The sequence below is a fragment of the Bos grunniens genome, chromosome 3 (assembly GCF_055505025.1).
Source record: "Bos grunniens cultivar Pamir isolate PY7600 chromosome 3, Bosgru_T2T1.0, whole genome shotgun sequence".
Classification (NCBI taxonomy): Eukaryota; Metazoa; Chordata; class Mammalia; order Artiodactyla; family Bovidae; genus Bos; species Bos grunniens.
The window spans coordinates 87,360,638-87,375,345 of NC_141167.1; the positions used below are offsets into that span (position 1 = coordinate 87,360,638).

A 14,708-nucleotide genomic window follows, 5' to 3' on the forward strand; every position below is an offset into this window, starting at 1 on the left:
TTTCACAACTCAGTTTGCTTTTCCACTGCTCTGTCTTCGTTTGGGAAAAAAAAAATCAGCTCCTTGCTCCACAATAGTCTAGTGTCAACAAGAAAGGGCAACAATAATCCCGTATCTAGAAAACTCAACAACCTGGGCACCCACTGAAAGGAACCAAGGGAGAGAGACCTCTGACGCCACTGTCCATGCAGTAAAAACCTACAGACTTGACCACTAAGAGAAGCCTGCAGACCATCACGCCAAATCAGCTTGCTAAACCTGTTACACTGTCTAAAATTAGTAACCTGTTTTCTTAGTTTACAGAAGCATCTTACAGAAGTAAAATTAAGCTAAGTAAAATTTTTTAGTTTATAGAAGTTAAATTTAGGGGACAGTGTTTCTAGAGACAGGAACAACAGTAAGAAGGAACAGGATCTTGAAAGGGGACCATCATTTTTATAGGAAAAAAAGAGTAAACTTCAGCAAGGCAGACCATTTCACTAAGCTTATAAATCTGGGCCATTCGAAATGGGTGAAAATAGCCCCGCAAATCTCAGCGGACCTTGAGGGTATTAGTGCCACACCACGTTAAAATAATGTGAGTCGTGGTACAGCATAATTTAATCTCCTTAATGATCCAAGATCATACAGTTGACTAAGGAAGCCGAGAAGTATTTTAGAAAGATATTCATTAAAAAACAAACAACAAAAACTTTGGCACTTAAAAGGGTAGGCACAGTTATTGAAAAATTCATTTTCATGGGATAATTCATTTCTATTCATGCCTAATAAATCAGTTAAATTTCAAAACTCTTAGGATTTAATTTTTACATCTTAGTCTCATTTCAAAGAAAAGAAAGTGATGAAAGGGTCTTCACCAGTTGCCAGCTAACTGAACCATAAAAGCTCAAGGCTCCCGACAGGGTGTGGAGGCCAGCCCCTGACTCTCTCTGCAACAACCACACGGGCCTTCCTCCAGATTTTTGGAGGCATTATGCTCTTTTTAGCCCCACATCTGTGAGCATGTTGTTCTCTCTGCCTGGGACACTCCTACAGGAAAAATTCTGTTCATCTTTAAGCACCAGCTTAAATAATTTCTCAGGAGCTCTATCAGTTGCTTTTTTCCTTCTTGGTACTTACTGTATTTATAACTACATATTTGTTTAATGTCTATTTTGTCTACTGGTCCATAAAGGCAGGGATCTTGTCTGTTGTGCTCTGTATCAGTTCCCAGGACCCAATACAAGGCCTAACATGTGGTAGGTGCTCAATAAAAAATGGCTGAATTAAAGAATAATAATAATATTGACCCTTATTGAGCACTCATGATACATAAAGCATCACTGCTACTTTATAGATGAAGGAAGTTCAGAGAGGCTAAGTAATTTGCTCAAAGCTACACACCTGACAAGGGGCAGAGCAAGAATGCAAGTGTTTGCTGAGTCCAGACTGAGCATTTGCTGACTACTCTTTCTCTAGCACTGTGTGAGGCAAAGGGTGAAGTTAAGGGGCATGCTTGTACTATCTTTAAGAAGTCTATAATCTGGAGAATACCAATGGGATAAATGAAAGTAAATACAAAATTGAATGCTACAGTAAAGTGCTCGATTACATAGTGCTGTTAAGTGCCATAGGAGAGAACAGAAAACACCAAGCAGAGCTAGAAAGGCAGACAGGAGGAATGCCATGAGAACAAAGACAAGAAGCAACGGAGCACACGGCAAGCTACAGCGACTGGTGAGGACGCAACTTCAACCAGAGCGGAGAGTTAATGTAGGCCAGGAAGTGGTGCAATGCTACTTTAAAGAGATACGCACGTAATAAAAAATCGTTCAGTGATATTTCTCTTCTCCTTCACTAAGCTTTAGGTTTTATACACATTTATTTTTGTTGTGCTGGGTCTTCGTTGCTGTATGGGCTTTCTCTAGTTGTGGAGAGCAGGGACTACTCTGGTTGTGGTGCAAGGGCTTTTCAATATGTGGCTTCTCTTATTGCGGGGCACAGGCTCTAGGACACGCGGGCTTCAGTAACTGTGAGACCTGGGCTCAGCAGGTGTGGCTCCCAGGCTCTAGGGGACAGGTTCAATGGTTGAGGCACATGGACTTAGCTGCTCTGAGGCATGTGGGCTCTTTCTGGACCAGAGATTGAACCCATGTTTCCTGCATTGGCAGGCAGGCAGATTTTTCACCACTGAGCCACCAGGGAAGCCCCAAGCTTTAGGTTTATTATGCAGTTTTACACCTATGGCTGATTCATGCTGGTGTATGGCAGAAGCCAACACAACACTGTAAAGCAATTATCCTCCAATTAAAAATAAATAAAATTAAAAAAACAGACACTTTGGATAGACAGTCTTTACCTTATCAGACCCAGTTTTTTTTAAACTCCAAGTCCAAGAACATAAGTAGAATGTACTCCTTAATCCAGATTTGGTTCTTGTGAGTAACCATATTCATTCTCCTGGAATATTTCAGCTATGAAAAAAAATTTTAAGTGCATACACAAATATCTGAGCATCTAACTAGTAATCCATTAGAAGCTGTGTGAAGATAATCATCATAAAATACCTTTAATAAAGGATGAATACACACCAAACCCTAATTAATCTTCACAAGAATCTTAAGAGGTAGGTATTTAATCTTCACAAGGACCTTAAGGAGGTAGGTATTAGTATATCCATTTTATAGATGAAAAAACTAAGGTTCATTAAGATTCATCTCTCCCTGGTCACCACTAAACTTTGAATCTAGGTCTAACCTGAGATCACATTCCTTCCTAATCACCACCTGCTGCTGCTGCTGCTGCTAAGTCACTTCAATCGTGTCCAACTCTGTGTGACCCCATAGACGGTGGCCCACCAGGCTCCCCCATCCCTGGGATTCTCCAGGCAAGAACACTGGAGTGGACTCAAATTAATATTACTTGTTAGTATCACTCATATTAACAAGTTAAATTTTGCTGTAATCATGAAGCTTAAAAAAAAAAGAACACATATGCTTCTTACACTTCTGCCAATCTTGACTCACTCTCATTCTTGCCACCCCCGCCCAAGGCTGTCACTCAACCCTGCCAAGTAATGAAACCAAATACTTTTATGCCGCATCTGTCTCCTTTTATGCACATGTTCCTCGGGAGCTGGTATTTACCAGCATCATTTGGCTGACGATTGGGCTCTATGGACACAGAAACAGATCAACAGGATTACTAAGAAATTACATAAATCCTACATACATGGTAGGATTCAAGGTTTTCAAAATGTTTTCTCTTCAAAGTCTTATGATAATACTCCCATTTTACATGATGGGGAGTTGAGGCTTAGAAAGGCTAATTGAGCTCTGTTAAGGGAACTATGACCTTAAGGAGCAGAAAGGAATTCATAACTACATGACTTACAGCCAGAGTCTATAATCTTGCCTTACCTTTAAAGCAAATGAATTGACTTAAAATATCTCTATGCAACCTTCCAAATGCAGCGCCACAGGACATACATGTTCTACACCAGCTCTTGGCCTGTAAGCAAGTTATTTAGCCTCATTGGTAAGAGAACTGACCAGCTAATCAGCCTAACAATCTATGATTCAAACTGTTAAGCACATTATCAGCAAGAGTTCAATTTTATCCTTGTTGACAGATGTTCAGAAAAATCCGTTCACAGCCTTCATTGTCTTCTAGCTCCTGAACTTCTCATCCCTGGGCTCACTTCCCCCTTCAATAAGGTCCAGGAGTCCTGAAGTGTTCCTTGAAACCTTGAGCACTTCAAGGACAAAAGATGGTCCGCCTTGCCCTCTGTCCTGTTCCAGGCTGGACATACTCTTCCAAGACCACAGAGAATGGTCGACCTCTAAAAGGATAACTCTTCTTGGCTCTCCATTTCCACCTCTGGTTTATCTAGCTCTAGCCTCCTGTCTAGCCTCCTGATTTGCCTAGAAAATCCCATGGACGGAGGAGCCTGGTAGGCTGCAGTCCATTGGGTCACTAGAGTCGGACACGACTGAGCGACTTCATTTTCACTTTTCATTTTCATGCATTGGAGAAGAAAATGGCAACCCACTCCAGTGTTCTTGCCTGGAGAATCCCAGGGACGGGAAGCTTGGTGGGCTGCTGTCTCTGGGGTCGCACAGAGTCGGACACGACTGAAGCGATGCAGCAGCAGCAGCAGCCTCCTGTCAACCACTAACTGTTAAAATACTTTCCCCAGTAAGTACCATTAGCAGACTCCCTCCCTGTACTTCCTGTTTCTTTCCTTCCCTTACAATGAGCTATCTTTTTAACTAGGTTTTTCCGGAAACCTTATTCATACTCATCAACTACTTCCTAAAAGAAAGTCTCTGCTGATCATCCCTTGAGCATATCGTGGACTTCCCTATCTCCAAGCCTTTACAGGTCTCCCTAAGAATTTCCTCCTATCTCCGAGCCTTTACAGGTCTCCCTAAGAATTTCCTCCACACCTTGATTCTCTCTTCATCCATGAGGCCTTTCCAGACTACTGCATTGCAGTCATCATGACTTCTTCTAAAATTCTTTCAGACTCTCAGCAAACCATCACTGAACAGCTAAATCCTTAACATGACAACAATACAGATTTTTTTAATGTTTAACTTTTCTTCTGCACAGGCCAGAACTCCAAAAGGATACCTACACAATACTTTACTTTTAACAAACATTTTGATAAAACTTCTCATTTGACTCACCAAATAATCCTAAAGCTGACTCTCTAGTAAAACAAACAAACAACAACAAAACTATAAAGGTCAGAGAAGTTAAGTGATTATCTATAATCATACAATACACTATCAAACAGCAGAGTCAGGATTCAAATCCAGTATTGTGCTTAGTCACTTAGTCGTGTCTGACTGTTTGTGACCCCATGGACTGTAGCCTTCCAGGCTCCTCTGTCCATGGGGATTCATTCTCCAGGCAAGAATACTGGAATGGGTTGCCATGCCCTCCTCCAGGGGATCTTCCTGACTCAGGGACTGAACCCAGGTCTCCCACACTGCAGGCAGATTCTTTACTGTCTGAGCCACGAGGGAAGTCTGGGTATTAAGATTTCTTTTTTGAATTTTGTATATAACATGCTTATGACGGGAATCCCTTTGACAAAGAGCAGGTACCAGATAAACATTTGATCTGAATTATCTGAGAAGTACTAAAGTCAGTTAAAAATTTCCTTCCCAGTTCAATTTCTCTTCAGGGTGATCTTACTGTTGAATTAGATTTGCAAATAGGCTCAACTACAACATTAGAACTTAGTTTTTTAGAACATTCAGGTAAAAAGAGCAAAACTCTTAACAAAAGCAAATATGAGAGATACATAAGCCCTAGAAGGAAAAAAACATACATTTTCTTCCAATGAAGAAGAAATCTAAATCAAGTCAATTAATCACACAGTAAGTTTCTAACTAGCACAGGGCTGAGTATATTTATGGGAGGCTGACCATCTATTTTCAAACACACAAGCAGCCATAACAAAAAGAAAAAAAAAAGCCTCATTTTTGGTAGAGTATTATAGGGAAGGAAAAGGAAAACAAATTTACTGTTAGGTATCTATTTGGTTTTCTTTTGGACTATCCAGGCTAGTAGCTTTGATTAACATTAGATTTTTTCCAATCAACAAGGAACAATAAAGTATTTTTGCCCAAATAAGAGTTAAATTTCTCATAAATATATGGACAAAAATACGTCCATTATCTTTAAGAACACTCGTATTTCATTGAAGCAAGCTCTGGAAGTGGTAACAAATTACCCCAGATGTGAAATCCAGGCCATGTTCAAGTTCAAATGGGTAGCAGAACAGCCACAATTTGCTTCTAAACTTGGAATCAACCAATAAACATTTGTGATCACAACCTCTGGCCTCCTCTTCTTCTATATGAATCACAGAACTTATTAAACATTTTCAATCTAGTCCAAAACTTCTCATGTTGTAGATGAGAAGTTGAGGGCCAGATATTGAAATGCAAAACAGAAAATAAATTACATTCATAGAAAACTTTCTCAGCAAAACACCACGGGCTCTGAATGGAAGATTCTGTCTTTGCTATGGTTTCCTGAGACTGGGGTTGAGAACAGAGAAGGAAAAATAGCTCCAATCTTAAAAAAAAGGAAAGAAAAAACAAGCAAAACACCTCCATATGTCCAGCATTCACCTAACAGCCTCTACAAACATGAAGAGTCTATCATGAAGATTCATCCAAGCCAGCTAGCTCAAAGCCATATACTACTAACCCAACCTTGACTATAGTCACCATTACAGTGTCAGAAGGAAAAAAAAAAAACACTAAAAACACCTGCCTAGAACAGACTGAAATTGACCAATTTGTTCCTCAAGCCCCATTACTCCTCAGAACCACCTACATACAGATCAGTGAGGCCAGAAAGACAGTGGGAAGAACAAGTTTTTCACTAAGTGTTTAAAAAAGAGTATAAGATACAATAGAAACACTGGTTAGAAAAAAATAAAGAGATAATTAAAAAAAATTTTTTTTTTTTTTTAGAAATTTACAAATGCAGTATCTGTTTTATAATATTTTTTGAGCCACTGACACACAGCCTTTTGCTAAAAAGGCTGTATTTTTAGTTACATGTCAAATTTGATATCTGGTCTACCTTAACTTCTGGTCTAACTTAGCTTCTAATTGTATAAAACATCTGTACTTCATTTCTCCAATCTCAAGGCACAGTCCACTTTCTGAGGAGAGAACTTTGAGGAGTAGGAAGGGAGGAGGAAGAGGAAATGTGACTCTCCTGATCTGATCTCTACAACTCAGTATTAAGCACTGCCTTTTCTTTGAGGATCACAAGAGAGTAACGGGCCAACTAGGGCAAAGTTGTGGGGCACAGTCTCTGTAGTCACTCACTGAGAACCCAACGTTTACTGGCAAGAGTTGATTTGAAATCAACAGAGTGCAAAAGAGGCTGTTAACCGCTTCTGTGAACCTAACACAAAATATCTGATCAAAACAGCAGGATGAGGAGCCTATTATTATCACCATTATAAAAAGAAAATTGCCAGTAGAAACTAACCAGTGTTTTTAATTTTCTAATTAAAAATCACTATGAGCAGAGCCAAATATTTGAGTCAGCAGAGAACTTACCTAATTGTTACCCTACTGATCTGATCTGATCCCCTTTGAGCCATTTATTCTACGTGGCTAGCTCTCTACCCTCACCTTAACCAAACCTCAGATGATAACTAACCCTTCCCCAGATAAGTATACTTCATCAACTTGGCTGATACTGCTAACTGAAATCCCAGACACAGAAGTCATTTGAACATCTCCTAGGGGTTACAGGTCCGATGGATACACTGTATGGGTGCAGAGTCCTCAACAGGATTTTGCTCATTCTGCTCAATCAGGACCAGGAAGGAGAGCCTAGAGAATTCCTATTCCTTGACCTCAAAACGAATGGATGAAACAGGGCTCAAGAGAAGATTAACTAGAGGCTGAAGGTGGGAGTGCTGGGGAAGGCAGTATAAGGAGAGGGCTGGGTACTGCAATAAAAGAGGCAGTTAGAAAGTTTCAGGGCAGTTAAAGGCACTGACCTTCAGATTTCTGGGTGTGACAAAGATCCGCAACAGGCTACGAGCAGTCACTCCGTAAAGCCTCCAACAGGCACATTCAGTCCTGTCAGCCTGGACTGAGTCCTGCCAACACCAGCAAACAAACACACACATTCTTCTCAGAACTGACACCCCATACAACAGGGCCTCACCACAGGGCCTGTTTTATTTAAGAAACCAGACGCTTTGATGTTGGGGTAGAAGTTGTGAAGTTACATGTAAAGAAACAGTTAATGACAGGAACAGAAGGACAGAGAATGAACCACAGTTCCTGGCTTTATTAATCCTAAGTGTTAAAAGTTTTAAGGAAATTGTCAAATGGTCTGAACTCAGGAACGAGAAGTAAGGAAATTATGTCAGCCACCGCCATAACTCTGGCCAAGGCATTTCATCTGTTTCTTTAAGACACAGTTTCAGGCCTAACCTCAAAGGGGTGCTTATAGAAGGAATGTTTTGAAGCAATCCAACTTAGCAACCAACATTAATAAAATCGTCTAGGCTTGTTCAACTTCTCTCTTGCACAAAGGTTATACATGTCATGAACACTCTAAGCATTTAAAGGAAAGAATCAGTTAAAAGTGTGTCATGAAAAGAGTTCGGGGTTAAAGGCAAAAGGAAGGTTATTTATTGAGTCTAAGAAGAAAAGCATTTATAAATACACACACACACTTAGTTGCTGGATTTCATGACTGAAGAGACCAAGTCTATATAGGTCATTACAGCACAAGGTCTTCTAAAACTTGAAGAATATAAAAGCACTCTCATGCTTTAGTTCTACTTTGCTTTCTAAAGATTAAACCCCAGCATAGTCTCACAAAGCTAAACAGGCCACAGGAACAGGTCTAGGAGATATGCTAAAAGCTTTGAGGCTTTTCGTTCTCCAGTTTGAATTCTCTCTCTTTGTATCTTGGCACCTCCAATATCTAACACATCTTGGACAGTGGAAGATATTCACCTACATTGATTACATGAAGGAGGCTTGACATGAACAGCAGGTTATCCCTATAACAAGGAAGAAGAGAACCAGGAACTTTTGATTCTTCTTAGGAACTGAACCCTGTTATCTTACGAAAAACTATTCTAAATGGCACTTTCCCAGTTGTACAAAGTATACAATATTTCTAATAGAAAGTTAGAAAGTTGTTCAGTCATGCTGATACATTTATTTCACACTGTCTATAAAGGCTCTCACAACAGGATCTCTTCAACAGAGTTTCAGGATGATTCATTATGACTTTTAAAAATACAGAATTGCAAAGCAGAAGAAACCACTACATAACAACTCTTGGTTAAGGTGGGTGCACTGCTAAGAACTGCTGTATTCAACTGTTTCTAAGGTGATTATTATTAACAGTGGCTCCACTTACATATACATGCTATAAAAAAGATGGGATCTCTGAAGAAACTGTAGACAATTAAGAAATGCAAAAATAGTTCTCTTAAAGAAGGTCACTGAAAGAAGACTTAAAAAGCAATTTTTTAAAAACATCACTGGAAAGAGTAGCTAAATAAAATGAAAGAAAGGGGGAATAAAAAAACATATATATATAGAGAGAGAGAGACCTCAAAGAATGAGATTTCAGATCTGCTCTTGATAGATCTGGCCTAAGCACCTCCTGAGCCAGTTTTTTTTTTTTTCAACCTCTTGCTTTAGAAACCAATATATTACAAATGACATATCAATTCAAACCAACCAGGGAAGACTCTGACGAAAAGAATAAATCCAGGAGCAGCAGCAGGTCCTAAAGGTAGGTCAATCAGCAAGAGAAGAAGCCAAATATGGAGTAAGAATGCTGTGTCTGGAGTAAGAATGTTGTGTCTGGCTGGCTCAAGGAAGGAAGTGGTCCCGTTATAAATTAGGCACTGGTGTTGTAAAGCCTTTCTACACTCCCCACTGTGAGATGGAAGTCTATAACATTTTTCTTTTCCTTGTCAAACAGGAAGACTTCCCAGTTCTCATCCTGCCTTATGTGCATCCAACCTGTCCCACAGGTCAGCATTAGCTTGGCCACCTTTTTACAGCTGTTGTTTGGACTGCATTTAGCAAGAGTTTTCCCAGACTACTTGTGCTTTGGCTGAAATTGCCCTGGGTCCCCAGAACAAAGAATTCTGCACAGATTACTAGTCCAAGCAGAGGAAGAAAGATCAAGGGGAGGCTGAAGTTGGGCTGGTACAGAATGTGGTTCTACAAAGACAAGTGCAGTCAGCCACTCACCTCTGTCCCCTCACTGCGGCTCTCTCTGAAAGAGGAAGAGATATAACGGAGAAAATGCACTGAACTGAAAAGACATTATGCAACAAATAAATCGTTAGTTCTAGAAAAAATACGAGGAAGATGCCCAGGTTGCACTAGAGCAAGTAGCCAGGACACTGACTACTGTCAATCCAGTAGTGTGCAAAGGTTGAGATGCTTATCCCCAGAGACAGAACTGCCACAATTTCTAAAGTTTTCGTCTAAGACCTGGCTCAAAGGAGAATCTCTGCAGTGTTTCTTCACCATCGAAAACCATTGTTAAAACAGTGTCAAGACATCCTGGTTAGAGTCCAATACCAAGACAGAAGACCAAATTGAAGGCGTAAGACAGATCACACACTGTAATCCCACAGACAACCTTGTTCCTTTAGCTATTAAAACACACATAGGAGCCTAATAATTGCTTTGGTACTTCTGAACACCAGCGACCGACCCTGGAAGTACTGACCCCACGAAGGCACACCTTTGCTTCTGCGCAGCCCCAACTTCTCCAACCACTTAAAAGGTAATTAACTCCTGCAGCTTCCTCGTGGGGGATAGCGTTACTCGATCCTAATTATTCATACAGACGGAAAACAACAACGCTCGATAGATTTTGACAACTTAGGAAGAAAAAAAAAAAAAAGAATGCTGTGAAAGTCTAAGCCGGCCTCCCCTGTGACGAAACACAGCCGCCTCCTGGGCCGCGACAACCGAGGGTCGTTCCCTCGGCCCGACTCGGCCCTCCTGCAGCCGCAGTTTCGGGGCCGCGGCCGGGTGAGCGCGGGCGCCGCGCGGCCGGGGTCTCTTCCTCGGGGACGCGAGGCGCGCGGACAGAGAAAGAGCGGCCGGTTGCGCGGGCCTGGCGGGCGGGCCTCTGGGGGTACGAGGGTCGGTACCTCGCAGTCCGGGAGGTGGCCGGACCTGGCGCCCGCTCACCTGGTGTGTGTTGTTAGCCAGCCTGCTAACGAAGTCCTGGACCCCGCCGCAGTCTTCGTCCTCGCCGGGCGCGCTGCGGCGCCAACGGCCGCCGCGGGGAGCCGGGCCCCCGGGCGCGGCCGCGCGCAGCCCCCAGCTTACCCCGACGGGGCCGGACCAGCGCGACAGCGGCGCAGCGGGCGGCGGCGGCGCGTCCAGCCGGTCCTGGCCGAGTGTCGCCGGCGGCAGCAGCTGGAGGAGGAAGAGAAGAAGGCCGAGGCCGTGGGGCCAGCGCGAGAGGCTGTCCGCTGCTCCCCCGGGCCGCTCCATCGCCGCCGAATGCCTACGCCGCGGACACCTGCAGCCGGGCGCTCCCGCCCACCCCCGCAGGCGCCGCGCCACACCCCCGAGCCGGAGCCCGGCGCTCCTTGGATACGCGGAGCCGGGCCTCTCCGCCCCCATAGGCTGGCCGCTTGTCCTTCTTCCCCGGCCCACTGCTCATTGGCTCGCGTCGCCTCCGGCTTCGGGGGTCCTGGATTCGGATGCCAAGATGCGGGACTGATTGGCTGGAACGTGGCAGAGACGGTTGAGGTCATCCCCCGCTCGCCCCGCGTCTCCAAGGCCCGGCTTCCAGAGTTAAGAGGAGCTTCCTTCCTTCACAAGAATGTCCCCCGCTCCGTGGCGTCCCGACCCCCCACTACTCTCTCTGGCACCCTCAAGTTGGGGCTGGGTTGGTCACCTCTTCTCCCCCAGAGACACCCCTAAAATTCCTTTGGGTTGCGGCAGCGCCTGGAAAATTTTCTCAGAGAATCCCTGAGCTCGCTTATCTGGAAAAGGGGGCTCCTTCATGAACCGGTGCTTCTGGTTTTTAACCCCCGCACTTTGGAGCGTCCATTGTCTACTGCAGCAGCCGCCTTGCTGACAAAAGTGAATGCGAATTGTGTGGGCTGAGTCTTGTGAGGCACATAGACATCAGGACATCCGTGACTCACGCAAGCCTGGTGAAATCTCTTCTCACTCATCTTCCATTTAGGTAGGGAGTTAGGCCAAAACAGGAATTGCTTATTGGTTTTCCTGGAGTTAGAAAGTAGATGTTGGGGCAGGTAAAAGGGTGCAATGCAGGTAAAAGGGTGCAATATAATTGCCCAGTGCCTACTTTAGACATTATTGCGTAAATGCACATTTATCTTTATCAAAGTACTTTAACCCTGCAGTGAGTGCACAGCACAAGTTTGATTTTCAATATATGATATCCCCTAATTTAGCATCCTGCCTCCAATAAATAAAATCCCTAAGCTGTTGCCTTTATCGCAGAAACTGCACATGTAACTATTCTGGAACATGTAGTGCAGGTAAAACCAGTTCTGGATTTTCTCCTTACTGACTCCATCCCTTCAGAATGCCAGAAGTTGTTCTGTAAAATAGGGAACAGACACAAAATATACAAAACATTACACCCAAATAAAGTCACTAAAAATTACTCTTAATAATTACTGCAGGTAAACCCAAATGATATTGTAGAGCAAAATGAATGGTGCAGTGCCCCAACCCGTATTACATTAAAATCCTCTAGTCATGTTAATTTGTAAACAAAAATTTACTACTTTAATGTTTACAAATTTACATTTTGCCAGAACAACCATAGTAAGATGTGACAAGTGAAAACATAATTTTGAAAGGTAAAATCACTGGAATAGTCTTCCAAGTTCTCAGCTACTGAACTGACAAGATAAAGCTCCATGAAAACTGGTGAACAATTTGTTCTTTTCCATTAACTACAATGTGTCAGATTTTTAAAATACAGATTATTTTTTAATCTATGCCAACTGGGGAGTAGATCACAAGACAGTCAGTTCCAGTAGCATGTGATTAGCTGGAGAGAGAAGACAGGCTATACAGGAATATTTCTTTGTTTGGGCCAATACATGAAACGTCTATTGTCTTACTGCCTGAAAAGAAAAAAGCCAACTCAACAGTGCCATCTCCTGGAGAAATTACTAAATACCCCACTATTTAAACTCATTATATCGTTGCAGTTATTTAATATATTGCTTTCAGTTTTCATTATATGCTTACAGAGTATGGTGCCTTCTTCAAACTGTACTAGCCGCTGGGGACACGGTACCTGGCATATGGCACTCAGTGTTTGAGTGAATGAATTATTTTAGTATTTCACTTTTGTCTAATGACACAGGCACTAAATATAAAAGTTGCACTGTCAGACCTCCTTTGTGAAATACCACAGCTAAGATCTTACCTTACTTGCAAGACTAAAATATGTAAATTTATCCTATTACTAAAACCATACTATTCTCCAAGATAAATCCTAAACCAGAAAGATGAATTGAAAGCAGGTACACATCACATAACCATTGTTTTTGTAAGATTATGTCTCTTCTATTTAAACAGACGCAAAAAAACCTTAAAGGAAATTTTAAAATTCTGCAGAAAACTGAAGTCGATCTCTTCCAATAATTCTGTAATTGGGATTACAAAGGGAATTACTTTTGTTTCACCTGTACAGTATAAGCTGAGGCTGAGAGCTACTTTATTCCTTAGTATTTTTTTCTTCCCTACATAATATACGTGATTCCAAGACACAACTTCACCTTTCCCTAAAGCATGTTTAGTCCATTGCTGCATTCATCTACACTGAGTTAAAATAGGTATTTATTGTCTAGTTCTCCCTACTAGAAGCTTCACTGGAGCACAGACCATACCTACACCACAGCTCTATCTCCAATGCCTAAAACCTTACTATATTTTTAGTACTCAAATTTGCTAAACCTGAATAAATATTAGTTGAGATGATTTTTCAATGGCATTTCCTATTAGGATTTAAGAAGTGAATGTGAGAGAAACTTATCTCATGATTATGCAATATTTAATATATCACTAGAACTGTCTCCAGAACACTGGTGACAATATACCTTTAGTTCCCTATTTTCTTTATGTGTGTATGTCTCAAGCAAAGCTTTTTTCCCAAATGTTTCCCATCATTGCAGTTTCCAAATGTATATAAGGACACGTTTTCTGCTGGGAAAAGGTATGAATTTAATATGAATTCAGCGTATTCAAATAATCAGAATTTTAATAGAGTAAAATTTCCTAGAAATATTAATGAAAATAATACACAATCAATTATGCATTATTCACATATGGATTAGTCATGTTGTGGACAGTATATTCTCAAATCTCATTGAGGTTTCCCTCTTACTCAGTAGGTATCTAGGCTTCTCATACCCGACACTTTAAAAATTAAGAGCTGATAATTTAAAACCAGAAAAATCTGTGTTCAAGTCCTAAGAGCTTACTTTTTTGTGTCTATGGTCACATCTCCTTAGATTCTTCATCTGTTAAGTATGATGTTATAAGTAAAGATACCTACTTCACATGGCCATTTTTTAGGCTCCAACAGATTGATTTTTTAAATAATCTCAACCAGTCATATAATGGCAGCTCTAATGGGGGAAATTCATAGTATATTTCCAAGTCTAATGAAAACTACTTCTGAATTTAATCCACTTTTGATTGCCAGCGAAACCAAGATCATGAATTCATTTCTTTTATAGTGATTGACTTCATAAAAAAAAAAATCTCATTCCAAATTATCTATTAAGGCACAAGAACTAGTACAACATTGTAGCTGGCTTATTCCAAGCCATCAGTGTTTGGGGGAGGAGCTCAAAACATGTTCTTTTTGATGGTCAGTTAGTAGCATCTTCTTCATATAAGGAAAGCAGCAAAAATACCCATTTACTCAAGAAAAATTACAGAACTGAAATGGGTTCACAGTAGTATTAATATCTATTACACATGAGAAGGAGTTGGACCAGCTGGAAGTTCATCTGTCAACACCAAGGAATTGATAATAAGTTGATTCTGTTGTAGAGAGCCACTAAAACAATTTTAGAATATTCTGGTAGGATAGGGCTGTTAATACCACCATCCTCTTTGCCCCTAATATAAGCATTTTATACACAAGACTGCATTAAAAAAGAATAGTCTATTAAA

At 41.5% G+C, this 14,708-nt stretch overlaps 1 protein-coding gene across 7 annotated transcripts in view; it reads right to left on the reverse strand.

The window, feature by feature from the left end:
• Window positions 1-13,499, reverse strand: part of SORT1 (sortilin 1) — a 69,205-nt gene extending 55,706 nt beyond the window's left edge. For 4 of the 7 annotated variants that reach the window (XM_086391611.1, XM_086391609.1, XM_086391610.1 and 1 more), the window contains exon 1: window positions 10,716-13,499. In XM_086391611.1, coding sequence (XP_086247737.1) covers window positions 10,716-11,156 — 441 coding nt within the window. In that variant the 5' untranslated portion in view covers window positions 11,157-13,499. Of the gene's footprint in view, window positions 1-7,525; window positions 10,417-10,715 lie in introns of those variants that run through there. The other 3 variants (XM_086391614.1, XM_086391613.1, XM_086391612.1) reach the window with 1 other exon arrangement.
• Between the last annotated feature and the right edge of the window lie 1,209 nt (window positions 13,500-14,708).